We start from the raw sequence: 25,664 nt of genomic DNA on the forward strand, positions 1-25,664 counted from the left end.
GCTCATTGTTAGAACCTTCGCAGGAGCATCGTTAAATCTCAGAGCTGTTTCGCAAAAACATCATTACTAAAGTTGCACTTAAAAACGCTTGTCATTTACCGCTTGCCTCAGACCACTCATAGAACAGCTAAGTGCGTCATTAGATGCGTTTTTTACCTACCGCGTCACGTTATACACAGAAGAGCTCCGCTAAACATAGAATCAAGATGTTTATCTGTCTCTCTGTGACATCCCATAACTTCACAATGAAGTTGACTACAAATACAAAGTTGCCAATGTCTTTGCAAATGTTACAAACAAACGAAAGATAAAAATATGCTTCAAATGAAAACCGAGATGACTGCATGCATTAAGCCTATATTTCATTAATATTTTAATACATTTCATTTCATTTCATGTCATTCAATTTAATTATATTTTGCTTATTGTAGGCTACCATCTTTGTCTCAATATATTTCATGGTGTGTAACAACATGCGTGCATTGATGTGCCATATTCTTGATTTAGGGTATTATTATAGGGTAAGCATTCGAATAAGCCACCTCAATATTTGCAGCCATAGGAGATAATATCTTTCTAGGAGCTGATCCTTCATCAGTATTCTAATGTTAAGGTAAGATTTGAATGGAGATAGCTGATCCGAGAGCAGCGCTGCCATTCTGTCGATCCTATCAGTCTTGACACATGCCTCAACGACGCACTTAGTGAATGTTTTCTCCAGGTGGTATTTTGGGAAACGCATGTTACAGCTTCGGCCGTTATAGGAAAGATGCATTGTTAAAATGCTCGTAAGCCTAAGTTCCATCGCTGTCGGGAAACCGGGCCCAGGCAAGTTCATTAATGGATGAATCGGAGCCCTGTGCCACCATGACATCATTTGACAGGAGAGTGTAATATTTATCTAAATTCCAATTACCTTCATCTGAGCTGTTTGATGTCAAGAGGTCAGCTCTCAGCAGGCTGTAGCAAGCTCTCTGCATTTCAAACACTCCAACGACACTGAGGAGGACATTACCTTCCCAGAGACTCACATGTAGTTGCAATATCCCAGACTTCATTATGTCCTGATATATTGAGGCTTGTGTGGAGGGCAGTGGCAGTATACTGACTGCAGACAACTATCAGATTCGCCAAGCACATTTACTCATACTCAGAATGTTACTTGATATGGTGCTGCTAGTGATAGACAACATCTATAAACATTTAGACCAGTGGGCTCCTCAGAGGAGGAAGGGGAGGACCATCCTCCTCAGTGAATTTCAGAAAAAGTTATAATTTTTTGATAAAACTATACTAAATATAATCATATGTCACCAAATAATTGATTAAACACACTATTTGCAAATAATGTCTACAGTAGCCTCAACAGCACTCTGTAGGGTAGCACCATGGTGTAGCTAGCTAGCTTCCATAATCCTCTGGGTACACTGACTTCAACACAAAACCTAGGAGTCTCATGGTTCTCACCTCCTTCCACAGACTTCCACAATAATTATGACAACTTCCGGAAGACATCCTCCAACCGATCAGACGTCTTGCAGCATGAACTGACATGTTGTCCACCCAATCAAAGGATCAGAAAATGAATTTAGTACTAAAAGAATAAGCTACAGCTAGCACTGCTGTGCATAAAATGTGGTGAGTAGTTGACTCAGAGAYAGAAAGACAGTAGTTAGGGTTAACAAATTAATTTCTTACAAAACGATGGAGATGCAAGAGAGAAATAGGAAGAGATTGTCATTTTTTTTCACTTTTAGTTTCACTTATTTAGCTAGCAAATGCAGCTAGCTAGTTTAACCTACTGAAACACCCTGCTCAAACAGAGGGATGTTTTTTTAGCTAGCTGACTATGACTTTCCAACACAGCTCTGGAACTCTTTCAAGTCAATTTAAGCTTTTGGTTTTACTAATTTATTGCCACCAGGGCCCGCCAGTGTAACTGCTTATTGACTGTAATGACTGTACCGTTACTGCATGATTGTAGCGGGATTACTAACGCGTTAGTTCTATTAGCTATGCTGACTATGACATTACTTTAGCTAATATGGTGACAACGGTGTAGGCTGTGTGTAGCGGTTTGGCTTGGAAAGGTTTTTTCGCCTGGTCACATACAGCTGATGTGTTGTGCATTGAAGTTCACAAGCGAAGGGACAAGGTGAGAGGAGGAGAGCGCATAGCTGTGAGAAGGAATACAACGTTGCTGCTATGAAAGTGAACTGTGTTTACGCGTAATCAGGGGTGTATTCATTCCGCTGATTCTGTTGAAAAACGTTTTTTAAACAGAAGCAAACGGAACAAAATGGCATAAACATACCTGAATTTGTCCAATAYAAACTCTCGTTTGCAATTGTTGAATTAATGATTACACCCTATATCAGCTAGATGCAGGCAAGAGTGTGCAAGGCGGTATTGAATGACAATGTCTGTCCATGTATCAATTTGTCTCATGACTTGTGTGCACCTACGTTATAAACTGTCATTCATAGGCTAGGTTGTAACAACCTCATGTTGGGTATAGGGAAAATGTGCGTATCATGTAGTAGCCTAAACCTATCGCTGTTACATTGAACTGGGTGAATGAAATATAAATGATAGTCATTCAATATGCCTTAATAGAAATAAAATAAATTGTTCTCCCTCATCTTAAACGGCACTGACCTCCACTGATTTAGACACATGCAGTCTCTAAATGTTGTCTATCACTAGCAGCACCATATCTGTGGATCATAGCAGTGTTACTTTCATGAAGCATTGCTGCAGGACTGCCAGCGTAATTCTAAAATGGCTTGTGGACTGCTCACAAATAAGAACCGATTATTAATTAGGATTTTTTTCAAATATTTGTTCCATTAAAACAACACCGTACTTTCATTTAGTCAGATGAACCAGCATTTTCCTCAGCATCTTTTTAGCATCAGTGATATTGTTCTGGTTTAGCATGTCATATTCCCGCAGGGCTAGCTAACTGTACTGTACCATCAGGCCTGATTAACTATATGCCACATGGTTTTACAGCATCAACAAGGCAAGGAGTTCGCTCTGCTGTGTTTACATATTCTTCAGTCTTAAACAGGCACAATAAAAGGTAAACTGTTAGACAGTGGTTTATTTTGGACCCGGCAGGTCCTGCATCATATCAGGTTGGCAGGTTGTTTTTCTTTAGCTGTTTGCATGTCAGCGATTTGTTTAAGTGTAAACTTGCTGTATTCTGGCTGCCTGTTTGCTTAGTTGCTTGATAATGCAACAATTGTTACAGTCAGTGTTTCAGTTATTGTCAGTGAAGTAGCCCACTTTTAGTTCAATTTCCTTTTTTTATGCTATTTTTGATTTGGCAAGAAAATATAGTTGGATGTAGTTTAAAACATATATAAAATAAATTCCAACTCACTACATTGAGAGGATGAGTCCATGAAATGGGATTCTGAAAGTATTGATCACGACGTCAACTAATTATGAGTAAGATTTTCTTCAGTTTGATCTGAGGGCATTTTACTTCATAGCTTTGAATGTTTGTATGTAAAGTATTGCGTAACAGCCATGCAAAGTGGTTTAACATCTCATATTTGATCATGTGTAATCAGGTATAAGCCCCAGGATCCATTTCCCGAATTATCTGATGGCCCAAGATAAWAAAGAGAACTGGCTAGAGGAACATGCTAATGGTGTCTGCATTTGGAAGTTGTGAAAATGAGGAACATGGCAGCAGATAGCTGGGTGTSAGATGACTGCAGCTGGTATCACTTGAACTGACAAAGCGCTGACAATAAACGTCATATTTTTCCATCCCTGCTGTCCCACTGCTTTGGGGGGACATGGTCTCAGTCAGTCTTCATCTTGGCCAGAAACTTGTGACATCCAATATGGCAGCCTTCGACTAATTGATGCCACCTTGTCAACACTAATTACTAAGACTGCAGCAATGAGGAGGCAGCTAATTAACAGACTAACGATGTTTGTCACTTCAMGCTGACCCAGATATTTAGGAGAAAGCCGAGCTTGTCACCTTGACATCTGCTCCACTTTATCTGCCCTTAGATTTCTACGTTTCTATTTCATGTTCTTTCAAAATGGATTCCTCTGCATTCATTTGGTTTGTTTACCGTTCCATTCCTCCCCCTGTCACATTTCCATCAAAATTGATTAGGACAGAAAAGCAAGCTGCCACCTTTTTTCCCTCCTGAATAAAGGATGTGAATATAGGTGAGCTTTGCAGCTGTAACTGCAGTTGTCAGAGCTCACAGCATTTATTTCCAATCACATCAAAGATTATGCGAATTTGACATTTTTAGAACTCCTTTACCAAGCCCGCTCAGCGTTCTAATTATCAGTGTAAGGAAACAGAGAAGGTGGTAATGATGAAACAGTGGGGGTTGGTTGTGTGTGGGTGTGTGTGTGTGTGTGTGTGTGTGTGTGTGTGTGTGTGTGTGTGTGTGTGTGTGTGTGTGTGTGTGTGTGTGTGGTGTGTGTGTGGTGTGTGGTGTGTGTGTGTGTGTGTGTGTGTGTGTGTGTGTGTGTGTGTGTGTGTGTGTGTGTGTGTGTTACTGTTTGTGTATAGTACGCATCATTAAAATTTGATTAATCTTTTTTACTGATCTTACATATTGAGGATATTCCTCCTCATCAGCCCCCCTCTGCCATACATATTCAGAATTCCTCTGAATTTGTTTTCTAGGTCATCAAAAGAGCTGAGGATTTGTGGGAGATTTGTGGAATGTTATTTGTGTCTGATGCAAAGCAAAATAAAAAATGTATATGTTTGTAAACCTTAAAAATGTTCCTCACATGCAGTTTGGTGTATAAAAAAACTCCACATGATATTACATCGTCATGATTCATGAAATAGTAATTAGAAAAATTATGAAATTATTTTGCAATTTGTTGTCTCTTTCTTCCTCAGATCCGAGTGGATGGCATACCTCCCCCATCCCAGAGTGCTTTGCTGTATGAGACCGTTACAGTGGTTGAAGGGAAACCTATTCTGCGTGACATGGTATTCAGCCCTGACTACCAATACATTTACCTGCTGAGTGACAAACAGGTGAGAGAAGCACGCACGCACACACAAACACACACACAGCATAAAGAAAGCACTGACCACCAAAGACGATCCATAGTTMTATTTCAGGATGTGGGAAAGGAAAAGTATGAACTCGTCTACAGTAGATTGTTCCAGCATTAACCACCACAGTTTAATACAGTGTTGTCTTACTTTCAGAGATTCTCAGACCTTTATGTAATCTCTAACTGATTTACTTCTCGAGAGATTTACTTTTGTTTCATGGTTCCAATCATAATGCGTGTGAAAATATTTGTTKTGCGCTATGATGACCTATCTTGGCCATATAAAGATACATTTGTCAAAAGGAATCGAATTAGACTCAGGCACTGTCAACAGTCTGCTTTGTTTTGAAACCTAACCGGAATTTCAGTTATGTTGTTTTAGCATCTGCGCGACAGGAAGARGGAATATGAAACACCAGTTCTGTCTTTGAATTCTGCCTCAGCTGGTTCCCTAATAGGAAACCTCGGGGAAGTGTCTCCATGGAGAGGCTTGCAGAATAGCTCTATTCTAAGAGGTCTTATTGTACAGCTGAGGATCGGATAGGAAGGTTAACACACCAAGTTCCTCTGCAGCTGACTAGAAGAGAGCCACATACATACAGTACACGCAGCTGCACACAATAATGATGCTGGTTCCCTGCATAATACATCTTTCAGAGGTTATTTGTTTTGTTCAGAATTGAGCAATTCATTGAAAGAAAGGATGAATTGCTGTCGTTGTGCAGTTCTCACAAAGATTTGATCTTTAGCCGTTCACTTTTTGCCGCCAGAATGCATGTCTCAGAGAAAAGAAAGAGCCCTCCAATGAGAAGACTTGGCAGGCTGTCTTGTGATTTAGAAAAGGTCTGCGTAGTCAAAATGAGGAGATATGATTTTGGCGCAGTGTTATATAAGTAGATATACGCCACGCAGCTTGTAGAGCTCTTGTTAAACCTCAGTACTACAGTTTAGTGTACAGCAATTTTTTTTACTTTTCTCTAAACTCCCAGCTATAATCCAGAGTTGTCGTTGAAGAGTTGTTAGATAGAGACTGATGTTAGAGAGAAGTGGTGCATGATCAAAGGAATAGAGCAGCCCCTCCTGGAGCATGGGGGGTGGGGTGGCCACGAGGACAGGAATCACAGAGGAGAGGAGGATCCCCTATGGCCAGAATGAAAGAAGGGAATCTGATAGAGGGAGAATGGCACCGCTCTGTGCGGCCTAGCTCATTCACTCAAACAAAGGGCTTCCTTATGCATGATGGAGTAAAACCACATGGGTCTGCTCCAGATATTGATATTTCCCCATAATGATTAAATGTGAGGCACTCCGATGCTTAAGCGTGTGTCAAATGATTCCCAATTGATTTGTTTTGTATGCAGAATGTGTATTAAGAGCTGTTTATCTGGAACTGATTAAAGAAAAGCATGTAGAGTAGACCCTTTTTCTCATCTTCTCTAAAACCACTCCTGCACTGGGATTTMTGCCTACTGTACCGTACATGTGTCTTCAGAGCCTGCCTCCTGCTTACGTTTTCACTATTTATGAAATGTGAATGAATTGCGGTAGGTAAATAATTAATAGACAACACTGACCGGCAGAGCAGAGCGTTGCAGGGAGATTTGAATATTTCATTAAAGGCAGGTGCACAGGTTGGCGTGAGTGCACCTCAGCCCCATAACGACCCTCTTGTTGTAGGTCATCACAGGGAGGTAAATACATTGGATCAAAGATGAACTCCTATAGCTCTCTGCCTTTCACACGGGCCCACTTTAAACACAGATTAATGTGTGGCAGTTGATGATGCTATTTTTATACACAAACTTTAACAGTACTGTGCATATATAATATATAACCATCATACATAAAAAGGATAAAAGATAAGTCCTCAGTGGACAGCCTGCTTTTATTATCGATTTACAGCTGCACTATGCAAAAAATCGCTCCGCCATTTCCTGGCTATTAAAATTCTAATAGATCACCTAATTTCAGTTTATGTGACAAAATAAGCATGTATAGTGTAGAGAATCATTGTTCCATCTACACCACTGTGATATATATTTTCCATAAGAAAAAATATTGCATTTTCAGCWGTTTTTAGCTGCAGCTTCAATAAAATGGACTTGTTTAATTCCATCCCTTTGTGAGTTGTCTGTCTGCAAGGTGCTTGTGGGATGCTGAAAGCCGAGCATCATGTCATAAACGGAGACTTAGGGCAGAGGATTATAAAACATGTCGGTGGTGGTGGCATGTTTACATGCTGGCGCTTTGCTGCATAAATTAGCATGGGACAGGAAGCACGGAACTCGGCATAACACCTCGCCCACCCAGCGCCTGACTCCCTGACACTAGAGGCAGAGAGGCAGGCCTGCGCTCCACAGGGCCTGCCAGGCTTAACGCTTAGCGTTAATGCTAGTAGCCCTCTCCACTGCAGCAGTACTAGGAACCAGAAGCTCAGCAACTTGAAAGGCAACGCCACATCCCTTTGGGCGGGATTGTGTTTTTCTCTGTTTCAAAATTTAAAAAAATTAAGGCGATCAAAGMAGATTAGTTACCCTCAGCGTAAGCATTTCAGCACTTTAGGAGAGATGAAAGTGGCAAGGATGTCTTTGTTAAAGTCCTTCCCGGGCACATGATTGACATGCAGAGACCGGCATTGTGCATACACTGTACGAGGCATATTACCCTGTGACATCTAGAAATGCAAAAGGATGGTCTCACTTGATGCCAAAGGGAGGGGGATGATCACTAAAATATATATTTTTTATATTTAAATCAATCATTCAAGGCAACCCATTAGACTGTGCGTGTTTACAACAAGGGAACAACCGCAAATTACTCTTTCCACTGACTCTGCACTGTGTCACTCTTAGTTAACCATGGGTGGTATGTTGAATAAGTCGTCTAGCGTTTAAAGGCTTGAAATGTTTACTAACACTGTTGAATTGACCCACTCTATCACTGCAGAGGCTGGAGGCTTAGCTGGTGTCACTGAACCAAATACAGTGTAGTTTAAAGTAGTGTAGTCTAGTGTAGTCTAGTGTAGTGTAGTGCTTACAGTTTTTTGGTCTGATGCATCCACATCATCTCTTACACTAAAAAAAGATTTTCAGCATCCGAGACGTCTTTGTCAAAAGCCACAGTTTAATAAATTGATTCAGACCTCGTGTCGGGGAATTGTTTAGTCTGTGAAGCTTGGATGTGCCCCAAAACCCATGAAAATTGTGAGCATAAAATGTTCACTCTGTTTTATTTCATAGCAGAAAATCTTACGTAAACTTAATGCTATCGTGACAAATTCACGGTTATGGCTTGGATTTAGATTTGTTTGACACTCTCTTCGCATTTAAAAAAAAACCTGTATGTGTGAAAAGCACAGTGCTAGTGTGCTAGCGTGAGCCTGTGAGGGTGTGTGTGGGTTGAATCAGATGCTAAGCTGAAGCTCTGTTGTGCTCTGCAGGTGAGCAGGCTACCTGTGGAGAGCTGTGGCCAGTACACCACCTGCAAGACCTGTCTGGGCTCTGGAGACCCCCACTGTGGATGGTGTGTTCTTCACAACAAGTAAGTGGATCACTTTACATTCATATCTTGTAAGGGTAGATGAATGTATTGGGGGGGGGGGGGATAATGGTTGGTTGGTTTGTGTGATCAAGTTGCCTCAGTTGATGCCAACTTTAACAGAATTAATTGATTCCAGAACTGCTGCACAGATTTCCAAGGTGACATTTGATACCAATCAAAGTGAGAATAATGGAGGCTCTGTTCAACATCAGGGTGGCCAGATGCTGTTGGAATGTAACAGTCTAGCAGCAATACAGCCAGTTTATTATGGACTTTTAATGGCACCACTAAGAGATCCGGGGTTCAGCCCAACTAGTGGGAAGCTGCCTGCTGTCACCCAGTCCACCTGGCCTGCTCTAGTCCGCTCCACATAGGAAGTGACAGGTGACAGGTGACAGCTGCTCCAGATGTGATCCTTCCTATTGACCCCTGGGATGACCCCTGGGCAGCAGCTAGTAGGAGCTCAGGAAATGTCTAAATATTACTGGTCCTCTGCCACTCCTCTCTCACTCCCTTACTTGTCATCAGGCAAATATTTCCTCCAGTCCCACTGTAGATTAATTGACTGGGTACGTCATGACAGAGTGATGTGTTCAGTTACGGGGAGAAGGGTATTCCTGCGAAGGGAGAAGCATGTGTGGCTGCTGCATAGTGTACACTTTCATTTATTGAGTGTAATGGCCACAATATGGAGGGGGTTTCTCTGACATATGATTAACGGAAAAACAAAGTAACACTAATAAAGTAGAGCAGAAATCCCCTGAGTGGATTTCAATGAAAGGTCCAGAAATGTAAGCACGTCTTTTAAATAGCAAGCCATGGGAAAGTCCTGAAACTGTTTCATTATGTTACATTTCTCACACTAAGGTCTGGTTTTGTCACTGTGTTACATATCTAGATAATGTCCAGAGGTAGATGTTTTTTTTTCTTTTTCTGAAGACCTCAATGACGACCAATTAAAGAAAATAATAATAATAATAATTCAGTGCTTTTATATTTTTCCCTGCCATCCATACTTTAATCAAGATAACAATCTTCGGACTGATGATGTAATAATTAGCATAGATTTTTCCAAACTAGTTTGAAAGTGACATTTGTTTGCATATTAATGCGATATCCCCAACATTTTTTACATGAACTTGTGACAACCACTGCACAGCGCAATTAGTGTGAGATCAAGCAAAGTGATGAATAGATTGAATGGCTGAATTGTGCCTGATTCATACGTCCAACCTCTGTTCCTTTCTGGTGAAGCGTCATCCCAGTGTGACACAATCCGCTTCTATTCCCATCCACTCGTGTTCTGCTCCTTTAGGTGGCTTCAACGTGCTGTCTGTCAGGCTGTCTGTCTACTTGAACCCCTATGATGCTCAAACAGAGAAACAAAGGGAAGTTGATTGGGTCAGATTGAGATGGGGGACAGGCACATTCAGTCTGTGGGACAGCAGACACACTCAGGTCATATGCTCGGTGGAGTCTGAGTTGTGTCGTCTCACAGTGTTGGGGCCCATGAGAAACAGAGAGCAGGGCTTTGTTTCTCCTAGCAGGGTACAGGCCAGGCCAGGCAACCTCAGACTGCTCATTCATGTGCAGGAGGTAACTCAAATTACTGGGATGACTCGCTTCCATGGACCACAATGGGCATCTCCTATTCAAGCCCAGTCAATGAGCCACAGTTTCAGACAGCACACACTTTACTTGGTGCTCAACTTTAGATTGTCTTTAATTTTGAGAATTTCTGACCAGACTACTAAAACTCATTGTGGTTTCTTCGATATCTTCGATATTACTTTTTCTAGGCCAATCGATGCGGTCACAGGTCCTAAAATGAAACTAATAATATACTGAACTTTCTAAAGCAGTTTTTTTTTTGGTCTTGAGGTTTTCTATTTTGAGTCCTTTGTGGGATATTGCTTTTTTGATCATGAGGTAGCTATTTCAGCTGTATATTTCAGTGTTTAACACAGATGTCTGCAATGGCCCCATTCAACCCTTGCTCTCATTTCATGGATCGAGAGCTTTATTTTGGTATGTCTGTGTGACATAACTCTCAAGACCTCATTTAAGGCACTTATCAATCTGAATGCACTGCCTCAAGCTTTTGAAGGTGGTATGATGAGTTTTCATATGAAAACTGTGGTGGGGGTTGTCATGTGCTCCTCTGATCTGAAATATCTACATTTATCAAGGCACTTATCACTTGTCTTGCTACTGTTATGACACGTATTGGAGTGATGCTCCGAAAAACGATGCAGTGAAATTTTGGGGTTGTTAAATCTTAATTCTTAAACTGTGTTGCCAGAGCTCCCCTTCCCTTGGGAAGATGGGTTGCCATGGGAGATGGCTGTTCAAAAACACCCCCTGCCAAAAACACTCTTGTTTGGGAGACTAGCTTTGACCTGCTTCCCTTTCTTTTACTTGTTGTCTCTGCTTTGTCTGCTATTCCTCCAGGGCTCTTTAGCCTCGAGCCATCATGTTAGTCGAGCCAGGGTAGAGGAGAAAAAAAAATGCACCCTGGGAAATGGTCTGTGTCCATGGCAACAACAGGAAACTGGAAGATGGATTTGCAGTGTGATTCAAATCAGGCTTATTTAGTGATTTCTCTGCTACTCTATCTGTTGAGGGGGGCATTGGTTAGGATGTCTCATGTGGCATTTATCTTGTGGAAACTTCCCCTACTCAAGAGACTTCATTAATGTTCTATAAATGATGAAAGCACACCGTGAAATGACAGCACACCATCATATGTCAGTATCTGTTCAGTTATTAATGTAAAGTGCTCACTGAATGGTGAAGGTACCTCTGCCTTAGTTTAAATAAGACTGGGATTGTCAGCGTATTATTATAATTAGAGGATAATTGAGAGCAACTACTATTACATGAAAATATCATATGCTTTTGCTTTTAATGTAATATGGAACATCTGCAATGTTTACTGTTTGAAGATAGCCTTTCTTTTATCCAACATTTTGCAGAACAGCAAATGCACATTCTGAAAATGTTGTCCGATGTCTTTGAGAGAAGGTGTTTCAGATTAACATGGTTCAAGGTTAATAGTAAAACGGACAGTGAAAAAAGCCGTGATAAGTGACTGCCCTTTCAATAGTTTCGCCCCCTCAGCAGACATGATTGTCTCGTGTGTTGTCTTTCTCTCTAATCAAAGTCAAATAGATAATTAACCCAGACCCTTAGTGGCCGTTATGGCCCCCACCCTCCCCATATCAATTAATGTGCTCAATTGATCCTGTCTCTGTGTCCCAATGCTTCCCAGTTAACCCCAACACTGCCATTTTAGTTATGTAATGACATTATTAGTAGATCATTTACATGTGTTATGAAAGGCTTATTTCATCTCCTCCGTCCAATTAATCATTTGAACAAGGTGAAACTTTGCCTTTTAGAGTCAGAATGAACAGAGAGGTCATAATGTGGTTTGAATGTGGCCTTGGATTCATTTGACTTTGAGGGCAGGGTAATAGAATTCACGTAACCTGAAGTGGTGAATTGGGCATGTAGGGAGGGAGCCTATCTGCCAAAATAAATGACTAAATCAGTTACTCCACTCTCCTGGGCTTATTCCTTAGAAAAAGCCTGTTCTCAAGTTTAAATGAAGCCATGTGCTCAACGCGTGGCTTTCTCTTAGGGTTAATGTGAGCCCCCAATCTCCTGTTTCTCACCCATGTCCCTCTAGTGCCTTTAGTGCCTCACTACATTCTCCTCTGACAGTTTCTAGCCCCATTTCACTTGATCATATATTACAGAGGACTCCTCACCTGCTAATTGAAGATGTGTTGAGTCCATTTTGTCCCCACAAAGAATAGTCACTAATGCAGGTCCCTGATCCCCTGGATTTCTCATGGCGTCATTGCAGGGCTGTTAGAGCGAGAGAGAAAGAAAGCAGCTGAAGGGACCTCCACCCCAGGGGGACAACGTTTCACCATAAATCACATATCTGCCATTCCACTAGGAAGAGGGCTGCACTGTAATTGAATTAAACCTCATTCCTGGAAACTGAATGAGAAGAAATGACAAAGCAACAGAAGAATCGCAGTGATATGAATTGTTTGTTGTTGGCTGGCGAGGAGACGCACCACAGTTTCACTTACTTTACAGAGAGCAGTCATGTCTGGTGCTAGGCCCTGCATTTTTTATTAAGCCTACCCCCATTCTTTCCCCAGACATATGGCTTTAATTAGAAGTAAACAAATCATTTATGGTGTGTTGCGTCTTGGGTAAAAAAAAAACAGCCCTGCAACTGTAGCGGCTTCTTAATTCTTTAAGAAGATGTTCCTCTAAAGGAAAATAAAATACATTTCCTTCCGGAGACACGCTTATCACGCGCTTAAGTTGAATGCTAACCTTCAAATCAAGTTTGTGCTTCGCTGCTTCTGCTTTCTCGCATTGATGAGCCTGTGAACTATAAGTAGGCATGTGACACATTTCAAGTTTATTTTATTGGCAGAACAAAACGGTTTATATTTTCATTCATTTCATTTTGATGTTTATTTTTCCCTATATTTCATTTTCATCACATTACAATATTTTATTTAATGGTTTCTGGACATGGTGTTAATGGAGATTGTAGTGAGATAGTGTTGTGTGTTGTCATGCTCTGCTCTGTCTGTCCCAATGTGAAATAATCCCTAATCGTCTGCAGTAAAATCCAGTGGCATATTGGACATGGTAAAAAGGACAGGGCTGGTTGGTGCGTAAGCAGGAGTTTTTTATTGGGGATAATCCTCAGCCACTTTCAGTGCAGCTGTCAAGCTTAAACATGTGAAACTTTTAACTGCACTTACGGTAACGCCACGTCTAACAAATGTGCTGCTGTTATAAATGTTTTAATATCCGGCTGCTCCTTAGAATCTGGAAGGAGAAAAATAGGACATTCACTTCCACAGCAGAAAATAACAGGCTTCAAACAAAACTGCAACGAGAGAGAGAACGGCTGCTGTGCCACATTAACCTGATCATATTTTTGTCACAAAAAACATTTGGTTGAATTGTCATTGTTCTGGCTTCAATAGGGATTTATGAAAAAATTGGTTCCAATCATCAAGACCAGGTAAATTAGGTCAATTAGCAGTATAAAAGTTTCTGCTATGCAACATTAACCTGACAATGGGGACATTGGTGACAAAAACATCTTTGAAGTTTGTTGCGATGTGATGCTTGGCTCAGAATATTTCAAAATGTGTAATTTTGGGGTATTTCCATGTATTTTCCTAAATGTGTGTTCATGATTAGAGTAGATTAGATGTTTATTTAGTCACGTGCACTGGGTTGAAGATGTATTGGCAGTACACAGTGAAATACTTAAGCTCCGAGCTCCAACAGTGCAGGTGTGAAGAAAAAGTAGAAACCTGCCATGTTTTGTAGGAGCTCGAAGCGAGGCGCCATCCATTGGTGCCATCTTAGCCCTACCTTAGTCCATACACTGGTATAATTTTTATGCTGCTCATACCTGACCTGCCCACTTAAACCACCTCAGTCATTTGTTACACCTAAATCTTATTCCAGAGGTTACAAGTTTGTGCCAGACTCCCGGTGCTCTGTTGGACAATGGAGTGGATGGATTTTTACCCAGTAATATGGCTGCGGGCTGTGTACTGCATTGAGCTGAGTGTCATATTAGGAGTAGTACAGCATGTAATGTTGTGATCATTATTGACCCCTAACCTCATTGTGTTTCATCCCAGGTGTTCCAGACAGGAGGCCTGTGAGAAGTGGGCCGAGCCGCAGCATTTCAACACAGAGCTGGACCAGTGTGTGGACATTAGTGTCACACCTAACAACATATCTGTGACCTCTACTTCCACCCAGGTAATTACAGGCTGTAAATAAATAAATAAATAAAAAATGTTCACACCAGAGAAAAGCACGACGCTAGCTAATCCCAACATGACCAATATGGAGTTGGCTCATTAAGCTGTCATTAAAGATTTCTGGTGTTAGTCTAACCTTCACTGAGATGCAAGGATACGCGCAGGGACGACTCCACCTGTCACCTGATATGCTTCTCTCCCGTCTCTCTCCCCCCTCCTCCCTCCAGCTGAGTGTGAAAGTGGTAAACGTGCCCAGCCTGTCAGCCGGGGTGACGTGTGTGTTTGAGGAGTTGACAGAGAGCCCAGGGGAGGTGCTGGCCAAGGGGCAGATCCTCTGTATGTCCCCCTCCCTCAGAGATGTCCCCTCCCTCGCACAGGGATACGGTAAAGCTTCTATCAGATACCACTATAACTCTATAGTAATAATACTAATAATATAAACCATTTAGCAGATGCTTTTATCCAATGCGACTTACAGTCATGTGTCCATACATTTTACATATGGGTGGTCACGGGAATCAAACCCACTATGCGGGCATAGCCAACTGAGATACAGAGGACCACGTTCAAAGGTTGTCCATTGAATAATAATGTTGTTATTTTCTGATGATCATATTTATCACTATAGCCATACTTTTTGTGTATGATATTATCTATACATTTTAATACACTTCAGTGGGTTGTATCATATTTGCTTTTTGTGCAGACTGCTGTAATGTGTCTGACGTACACAGTGTTTTGGTTTTTCTGAGCCTTGTGGACATGGGCCTTAATGTGTTTTCCGAAAACATTTGAAAAACAACTGAATCCTCTTGCTGGATGGACTGATGGGAACCTGAAAAGTGCAGTAGCTCGTGTTTTGTTCCATTAACGGCAATTATTTAAAGTCCACTAGAAATGCTTTGCCAATTATCTTGAAGTCAGGCCTACAGGTATAATTGAGCTAGTTGAGATGCGGCCTTTACTTCAAATGAAATAGTACATCTGTTCATGGGTTCCTGTTTTGTACCATAAGTGCACTTCTCTTGGTAATGGAAATGTTAGATAAAAGGCAGGAGCAATTAGACATTTTTATACAAATCCACATTATTTAATTTGCTTAGAAGAAGAATATTTTCCTGGGGGTATGGGATCTCAGACGGACGGATAATTGTTTCCGAGCTTCTAGGCTGTTTGGCTTACTGTGGGTCTTTTGTCATTTCAGGTGACAAGCGAGTGGTCAAGTTCTTCCTGAAGTCCAAGGAGACAGGCCACAAGTTCATCACCACTGACTTCATCTTCTACAACTGCAGCGTGCTCCAGTCGTAAGTATCTATCTATTATGATCTCTCATCTCTCTGAGGAGAGGAGAGACAGAGGAGCTTTCAGTGAAGTAACATATTGATTGGGTCAGTCCGTCACTTGAAGTTACTTGATGATTTCTATGGGACTGTGTAGCCACGTCAGGCAGAGAAACTGCCTTGACAAGTAACAGGTTACCTGTTTTTTCATTCATTTATCTCCTTGTCAAGTTGTTTTTATAATGGTATAAAAAATACTGTAGGTCAGTGGTCACCAACTGGTCGATCGCATTTCTAGTCGATTACCAAACATTTCTATAGAAAAGCAGACGATAAAGGCTTGCGTTCTTTTTTTGTATTATTCGTGTTGCACTTTTGGCTGTAGGTACACTTGATTCAGAAGCCCTGCATACCGGGTAGGCAAGTTTGTAACCATTTCATTTGTCTGAAAAGACAAACTCTGCCTACCTGGTGGACCAGGAGATCTGTGGCTAAATCGAGTGCGCCTACTGCGCTGGCCGATTGGATAGCTCAAATCACCATGCCTAGAAGTTTGATACTAGCCTACCTGAGATTTCATAACTTTTAAAACAATGACCAGAGAGACTGTCAAAGAATACAGCAAAGAGCTGCTGTTTTTATGAGTGAGCTCAGGTTTAATGTTTTATTCAGCACTGTCACTGTTTTTATTCAACACTATTACAAAACATAAAACACCTAACGAGCAGCTCGTTATGTCTATTTTAATATCAAGGAATATTTCAGTTTCTCTGGTCACAGGAACAACATGAATTTGTGCTTGAGGCAGATGCGGATGCGGTGTGACTCGAGTTTCACCATCAGGTGGACAACTGTGTCCCCTCTCTCTGGTCAGTCTCACCAGAGAAAATAATGGAGAGAGCAGGGACCGTGAGAGGCTTGCCCTCTGCTGCTCTCTCCCTCCCTCCGCTGAGACTAATGCCATGTTCAAAACAACTGGGAACTCGTAACACCGACATCTCCGACTTCAGTGCGTTCAAGACATTTGGAAACTAGGGGGAAAAATAGATTAGACTGGGAAAAATTGCTTTGAATGGTCATCCAACTCGAAATTCCAAGTCGAAAACCTTGCCGTCTTTCTAGAGCCCCAACTTTCCGACCCCGAACGTCACTGACGTCATGATTTTATCTAGTTTTTTCCATGTTTCCAGTTGCCTTGAAAGCACCATCACCATGAAATGCAGGTGCCATCAGTCCAGTAAAATAAAAAAGCGAATTATTTCAATTTATACTCAGCTGTGCCTCGCAGGTGCTATACCAACTGTTCTATTTTGTCATCAAAGCTCAAGTTCTGAAATATAATATGGTCTGAGAAGAACAATATTGACATCTAGCCAATATGCTGTGATAATGTATTAGGCCTGCCTACTGCACAAACCTCATTCCAACATAACTGTTTTTATTAGGTTAATGTTAAAAAAAATGCAAGTCATGTTTTAAAACAAATTGAGTGGTAGATCTCGGCTTTGCTTTTTGACTGCGAAAGTGATCTTTACTCAGAAAAGGTTGGTGACCACTGCTGTAGATGGTATAAAGTTATGTTTATTGTCATTATTTTCAACAAGGACTTTCAGAAACTCGTCATGTTAGAAAGCAAAAATACAAAGAAGACACATAAATACAATGACAAGACCAATGAGAACTGGCAATCATGCCATACACATAGAGTGATGTCCCACTGCTATGTCCATACTCCTTGTCGCTGTTATCCATCATACGACCACAGGACACATGACCAGATAATGTCCTGGACAGGCTGGCCAGATGCTGCTGGCTAATATGATTTCAGATGGTCCTGGTCTGGAACAGCAGCAGCAGCCTCACGCAGGGCAGGGCCAGGCAGGCTTCCAGACCACATCTGTGCTGAGGCAGAACAATGGAACTGTGCATCTCTCCTAGGATCAGTCGGAGCCCCTCTCTCAGAGCCTCTCGCTGGCTGCAGCTTCTGTGAAGTGCTGAGCTCCATGCCCGAGGTCTCGTCTTTCTTCTGCTTCGTTTGTGGAGCAGCACCGTTTTTCTGCCATATGTGCGCATTTGCACTTCAGCTGCACAAGACTCTCGGTTAGCACTGGGTCGATGGTGTGTGTCAGTGTTCTTTTTTTGACATGGAGGAGTGTATGACACTCAGTATCATACTGAATTTTGTGTATATTGCCATTGTTTTTGAATTTACATGATGCCTCACAGTTTAAGATTAATACGTTAACATAGAAAAATCTGGCAAACTCAGTCTTCATCTGTCACGCCCTGGCCATAGAGAGGTTTTTATTCTCTATTTTGGTTAGGCCAGGGTGTGACTAGGGTGGGCATTCTAGTTTCTTTATTTCTATGTTTTGTATTTCTATGTTTTGGCCGGGTATGGTTCTCAATCAGGGACAGCTGTCTATCGTTGTCTCTGATTGGGAATCATACTTAGGCAGCCTTTTTTCCTTTGGTGTTTGTGGGTAGTTGACTTTGTTAGTGGCACTATAGCCCTCGTAAGCTTCACGGTCATTTCTTTGTTTCTTGTTTTGTTGGCGACATTCTAAATAAAATAAAATGTACGCTCACCACGCTGCACCTTGGTCCGGTCATTTCCACCTAGACGACGGCCGTGACATCATCACATCCAAACATGCTTACTATAATTTGTTTGCGGCTAAGGAAATGCCAAGTCAGAACCCACCACGATCACCTGTGGCGTCACTCAAGGCTCCGTCTTAGACCCCATTCTATTAATCATCTACATGCTCCCCTTAGTCTCCTAATCAGGAAACACACCATCCACTTCCACTGCTATGCTGACGACACACAGATCTACATAAAAACAACTCCAGACTCCCTCTCTTTCATACACACCCTCACCAGCAGTCCGGATGACATCAAAGCCTGGATGTCAAACAACCACCTACAACTCAACAATACAAGCAATCCTCATCGGCACTCCCCATCACACCAAAACCAATACCATCACCTTGGCGGCCACTCCATCCAACTGTCCTCCTCCGTCTCCAACCTTGGAGTGTTACTGGACCCCTCCCTCACTTTCTCCGACCCCATAAAATCCGTCTGCAAAAAACAATTTTACCTGAGAAACATCACCCGGCTCTGTCCTGTTCTCTCCAAACCTGATCTGAAAAAGCTGGTCAACTGCCTTGTCACCTCCCGACTCGATTACTGCAATGCCTTCCTTGGTGGTCTCCCTTCAAAAGGCATCCACAGGCTGCAGCTTGTGCAGAACAGAACTGCCAGGGTCCTCACAAGAACCCACATCACACCCCAATTCTAGCCTCTCTGCACTGGCTACCCATCCAATTCAAAATCAACTTCAAAATCGTCCTGTTATTCCTCAAAAATGCCTCTGGTCCCCAATACCTCAGTGAGCTTCTCAGCCCTTAACAGTCCTCACGTTCACTCCGGTCAAATGATCAAAGACTCCTTGCAGTCCCAAAGACACGCCTAAAAACAATGGGTGACCGAGCATTCTGCTGTCTCGAACGCCGGCTCTGGAACGAGCTCCCTCCCACCTTCCGCATGCCCCAGACCACCACTGCCTTTAAGTTTGAGATTAAGAAACATTTTTTCAAACTGGCTTTCACTTAATGTGATCTCTGTTGGGGTGTCTGTCGTTGGTCTTGTACGTTAGTGTCGAGTTCTATTGTTTTGACCTTGTTTCCTCCTTTACTGTGTCTTGTATAGTACTAGACCGCTAGCTATCTGTTAATTTCTCGCTTAATGTTTTTTAGCCCTTTTATTTGTAGAGCCCTTTTAATTTTTATTTTAATGGTTGCTCTCAATGTAAAGAGCTTGGTTATTTACGTCTGTAAATGAAAAGCGCTCTACTTATTATTATTATTAAATGAATGCGTTTTCTTGTCAGAGAATAAAATTGCCTTGTCGGCTGGCAGAATACATACACAACGATCAATTCTCTAGTGTAAGGAAGCAGGGTAACATAATCCATGCAGGGCTCGCCAGTTGCCATGGCAACCGCGGCAGAGGCCTACCTTGCCAGAGCAATCTGCCTGAAGCCAAGCCAGATTTCCTGTTTTCACAAAAACCCTGTGGGAACATTTAGCCCTTGAATTGTTTCCCCCTCTGGTGTTGCTGGTGGACAGCACTCACTCACCCCAGCCCTGCCACGTTGGCTCCCATTTTCTTCTCCCGCAATTTTGTAAGAGCTCCTTCCCTTCTTGCATCCTCAGGGATAATGATCACCTGTGAAAGGGAAGTTAGCTTGCTCTGAAGCTCTGACTGATTATATACTTTCACCGTATCTCCCCCTGCCATTTTAGGCATTTAAGCACAAAAGCTTCTTATTGTCTGACTGGAAGGTAAGAAATTATTACATCTCTAGAACACCTTTTAAGGCTCTTTCTCTTGTCTCCCCTGCAACACCTCTCAGTTCTCCCCTTCCTATCTCCATTATTTACCTGTCAGTCATATTTTCCACAGGCATTCCAATTATAATAATAATAACAACTTTATTTGTATAGCGCTTTTCAATACAAGTAACAAAGTGCTTCACATCATAAAATGATCAAATAAAATAAAGGTACTAACAAAGAAACAAGACAGAAGGAAGGAGAAAGAAACAAGACAGCTAATTAAAATCTTACAGTGAAATCAAGTATTTTTATAATAGTATGTCTTCAGTAGGGATTTAAAAAGAGGCACTGAACCTGCAAGCCTGATCTCCTCTGGCAGATCATTCCAAGGTCTAGGGGCCCTAATGGCAAATGCCCGGTCTGCTTTAGTTTTCAAACTAGACTTTGGAATGGTCTGCCAGAGGATCTCAGGCTGCGTCCTGGCTCATATGGAGATAAAAGTTCAGAGATATACAGTACCTGTCAAAAGTTTGGACACACCTACTCATTCAAGGATATTTTTTTTTTTTTTTTTTTTTTTTTTCTACATTATAGAATAATAGTGAAGACATCAAAACTCTAAAATAACACATATGCAATCATGTAGTAACTAAAAAAAATGTTAAACAAATCAAAATATATTTCATATTTGAGATTCTTCAAAGTAGCCACCCTTTGCCTTGATGACAGTTTTGCACACTCTTGGCATTCTCTCAATCATCTTCATTCTCTCAACTATTATTCACATTCTTCAAATAAAGTGGTGATCCTAACTGACATAAGACAGGGAATTTTTACTAGGATTAGATCTCAGGAATTGCGAAAAACTGAGTTTAAATGTATTTAGCTAAGGTGTATGTAAACTTACGACTTCAACTGTACTATAGTCCTAGTTATATGTACATATCTACCTCAATTACCTCATACCCCTGCACATCGACTTGGTACTGGTACTCCGTGTATATATCCAAGTTATCGTTACTCATTGTGTATTTATTATTACTTGTATTATTATTGTAACGGTCGTCTGTTGAAGAAGGTGTGGACCAAAGCGCAGCGTGGTAAGTGTTCATGCTTTTTTATTAGAACAGAACACTAMAACAAAATAACAAGAGAATAAATGAAACCGAAACGGTCCTGTAAGGTGCAAAACACTAAACAGAAAATAACTACCCACAAAACATCGGTGGGGAAAAGCTACCTAAGTATGGTTCTCAATCAGAGACAACGATAGCTGCCTCTGATTGAGAACCACACCCGGCCAAACACAAAGTAATACAAAACATAGAAAATGAACATAGAATGCCCACCCAAATCACACCCTGACCAAACCAAAATAGAGACATAAAAAGCTCTCTACGTGACAATTATGTGTTATTACTTTTCTATTATTTATCTATTTTCTTTCTCTTTGCATTGTTGGGAAGGGCCCGTAAGTACGCATTCACTTTTAGTCTATACCTATTGTTTACGAAGCATGTGATTAATAATATTTGATTTGACCAGTTTCCAGAAACACCACTCCGATAGGCTACTGAATCCACTTCCAAGCAATGATGTTAGGGAGGAAACTCACTTCATCAGTGTGTCAAGTTTTGGCTATGCTGTGTTTCTCAGGCTTCACTGAAATTAGACCAAAGTGAATTGATGGAGTTTATACCCCTGACGCAGCATATTGCATATTTCAGTCAAGACATGCTGATCTGCACACAGTATTTACAACAAATCCCCTCCCTCTGCAGTGGAAGGCAGCACTGCACCAGCCTACAGCCACTGGCACTCATTGTTCTCATGTTAAAGCAGGCATTTTCATTCCCTTTACAAGAGTCAGGGCTGCTGAGGTATACGATATGTGTGGAGCAGGCATTGTAAATCTCTACGAATACACTGACTCAAATGCGGTATTAACATGGTCGACAAGTAGCCAGTCCGCCGTATTGAAAATGTTTTGGTATTATTTCCAGGTGTATATGAAATGTGGCTTGCCTGCAAAATGCTTTCCGATATCCCCCACACCGACAGGGAGGCAGCAGTCAGCCTGGAGATTATACAGTGCAGTGTAGCTAAGGAGTCAGTGTGAGCAGACTGCTGAGTACCCTCCAAAGGGGATTTGAACCGTGCCTCCAGAGGAAGGCTATGATTAGTATGGGACAAAGTGGATGTTCCTCTCCTCATGCAGACCTTTTTGTGCTCAGAATGCAATAGGCTTTAGTGCGGAGGAGGGGCGGAGGGGAACGCAGAAAGGCTCAGAGTAAGAGTGGAACGAGCATGGAAGGAAACCACTTGATTTTTTATTCTGTCCTCCTACAATGCGTTGAGAGTCTGACGTTTACCCGTGTTGCCTATTGTTGATGGTGGGACTGTCAGTTGTCCACAGGTATTTCATAGTCCTTAGATGCATTATTTAATTGGAATCATCATTTTGATTGCAGATGAAACAGCTTTTCAGGCTGTAATTCATTTCTAACTTCTAATTGAAAGGCAGCTAGAATATGATGCTAGCCTAGCCCATTGGCCCTGCAGGCTTACCAGAGAGGGTGATGACATATTGACCAGGAGATCTGTAGGCAGCCCTTCTCATCCACACAGACAGTAGATCTCTTTAGTCAAAGTCAGGCTGTTAAATCTGAGAGTTCACCCTCTCCCCCTTCTCTCCACAGGTGCACCTCCTGTGTGAGCAGCCCCTTCCCCTGCAACTGGTGTAAATACCGCCACATCTGCACCAACAACCTGGCTGAGTGCTCCTTCCAGGAGGGACGCGTCAGCAGCGTGGAGGTAAGAGACTATACTCCCCAAACAGACACTAATGAATGGCATCTTACAGCAGACTGAACACAGGATGAGGCCCCCGGGGTGACAGGAAGGCTGTCCATGGAGCTGCCTGTCTGCTTTTATTATTCATATGACCTCAGCGCTGTGGCCCTTTACAGCCCGTGGAGAATCCAACCTGGTCATGGTCCTGTGAACCTAGGTCTGGCTGACCCCATAGTCTAACACACTGGTCCCAATGTTGTGTGTGTGATCCACACAATCGGAGCATTCACTACGACCGGGACACATTGTCGGCACTGTTTGGGAAGTAACTTGCTGGAGTGGTCTTAAAGTCCAATTCAGTCGTAAACTTGGCATTCTTTGTCATATTGAACCATAGAAGTTTTGTTCGCCCATCTTTTCAAAGCAAATGTAATTTCCTTCGTTTACATGCAGGCACTTTAAGATGGGTTGTAGTATTCCCCTCAAAAAAATTGCAGTAAAGAAGAGCACGAGCTGACTAGCGAACTGACCAGAAAGGTCACTAGCTTCTTGGTTAACAATAAACTAATGTGCTATGATGTGGTTTAACAATACGTTTTTTTTATTTCCGTTGTACGTCATAATATCTGGAACAATGTGTATTTATTTGATGTTATATATAAAAACCTACATTGTTTATATGCCTCTGCTCATTCCCCAATGCCCCTGAGAGTGTCAAACCATCAAACTAGGCCAATTTATGGTTTACTGTGACAGAGAGTGACACCAGAGTAATTGCGCAAAAAAAAGGCTGGATCTCATAATGGCTTTGCATCAATCCTTACCCCCTCGCTCTCTTTCTCAGTGTCTCAGAACACATTGATTACACACTTGACTGGGCCACAGACCAGCTGAGAATCCCAGGGCAGCAGTATATAAGGAGGGTATTGAGAGGCTCAGACTTAACACTGTAGCTTTATTGCGGTGGTTGTTTTTCAGCAAGAGATGCCATACAGAACCTTAACACCCTTTATATGACTGGGTTGCAGACAGGCCCCAGTCTGCTGTTGTTGTCTTCTCACAGAAGATTCTACCAGCTTGTAAACTTCCATGTTCTGTTCAAACATGATTGATAACACAAAATGTTGATAGATTAGCAATGAACGTTGAAACAAACAGAATAAAGCAAATTGCCCTCATTATTCTGTATTCTTAGCAGGAGAATCATAATGGATGAATCGTAATGAATTGGAGACAGAAGATGAAACAGTAATTTGACAGACGTTGGAGACTAATACAAGCATCATATAAGAATACATCCCCTAATTAACAACCACCTTACTTTACAAGAAGAGCCATCTCTGTTCAGAATATGGATCAGGGGTGACTGGGGGTAGGGGAGAGAAGTTAAGAGAAAAGAGGAGCAGCGTCCCTTTGTAACAGGGGGGTGGAAACACACTCCCTTCGGCTTTTGGCACATTTTAATTTGACACTTAACTGAACATCAAAGCGATGCCTTATCTAGGCTTATCAGACAGAGGCAGCCAGCAGCAGGGCGGCAGGGATGTGCCAGCCCGCCCGTCACTGCCTCCCCCAGCCTCCTTGCCCCCAGCACCACATTTGACAATCTCCTTATCTCCCTTGAAAAAAAAGGAATTACTCAGCGAAAAAGAGTGACTCATGCACTGTTGATACTGGAGGGGGAATATGGTGGAGAAGCAGGTCAGTATTGTCTCCTCTTCCTCCACACCCACAGAGAAAGAGAGGGTGATTCACAAACGAGCACACATATCATAAGAGGATTTTAGAAGTAGGCTTGGACTGGTATGTTGTGATTAAACAAGTTCACTGTCATTTGCTGTAAAGTAAAGCAGAGGGGAAAATCTATTTTGACGTAGGCCGGCTGCCAGAGTGCGTTTTTTGTACTTAGCACAGTGGTCTATTCAACGGATAGTATTTCTGTCCAGTGGTAAATGTCAGTTGTTCAGGTTTTAAGTTTTAGATATTAGTGTGTGGATCTGTGTGCGTGCTGTGTCTATCTCTGTCTATCTCTGTGTCTATCTCTGTCTCTGTGTGCATATGTGTGTGTGTTAGAGGTCTGTGTGGGACTGATTTATTCAACCCGCTCCCACCAGCGGCTTTTCATACCACACCTGCCCACACCCGCTGACTTTCTGTCTGACTCCCACTCGCTACCGCAAGAACTGGTTCCGGAACCAACCGCAGTCCCACATTATTTCCCACGTTATATATCCATGTTATTTTAGGTGAATGTGACGCAGCTCACTTGCCAGCCATGGTCGCGGCAATATCAAAATGTGCATAAATAACCAAAGAAAATGTTAAATTAGCAGAGGTTCTCACATGACCCATTATATAGGCTATCTGTATTACTGGGCAATATCAGCCAATAGGCTAGACATAGTTTCAAGAGAGAAGAGTTGGAGAGACTTGCACTTTACATTTTACATTTACATTTAAGTCATTTAGCAGACGCTCTTATCCAGAGCGACTTACAAATTGGTGCATTRACCTACTTTCTCGTGAGCTACGTTTTATAGCCTACCTTTTAGGGGAGGGACGATTTTCAGACGGAGACAAATATGGTTGACCAATATTTATTTCTAGACAATATAGTAAACTAGAGGCTAATCATATTTGTGAAGTACATTTCCTTGGATAGCTAACTGCCCCGTTCTTCTCCGTCCATGCATAGGCTATAGCCTGCTCTATTGAATTGAGACCACACGCGCACCATGTATGGCTACTGAACCTGTAGACTACACATATAGTAGGCACACTTGATCTCGCACGCCCAACTAGGAGAGGAGAGGTAGGCT

General features: G+C 42.0%; 1 protein-coding gene across 1 annotated transcript in view; it reads left to right on the plus strand.

The window, feature by feature from the left end:
* The window catches only part of LOC111966931 (plexin A3-like), a 143,128-nt gene that overhangs the window by 51,791 nt on the left and 65,673 nt on the right, over window positions 1-25,664 (plus strand). The window contains 6 exon segments of the mRNA XM_070444325.1: window positions 4,898-5,038; window positions 8,501-8,601; window positions 14,301-14,424; window positions 14,654-14,810; window positions 15,631-15,730; window positions 22,752-22,866. Coding sequence (XP_070300426.1) covers window positions 4,898-5,038; window positions 8,501-8,601; window positions 14,301-14,424; window positions 14,654-14,810; window positions 15,631-15,730; window positions 22,752-22,866 — 738 coding nt within the window.

This window comes from Salvelinus sp. IW2-2015, linkage group LG7, assembly GCF_002910315.2.
Source record: "Salvelinus sp. IW2-2015 linkage group LG7, ASM291031v2, whole genome shotgun sequence".
Lineage (NCBI taxonomy): Eukaryota > Metazoa > Chordata > Actinopteri > Salmoniformes > Salmonidae > Salvelinus > Salvelinus sp. IW2-2015.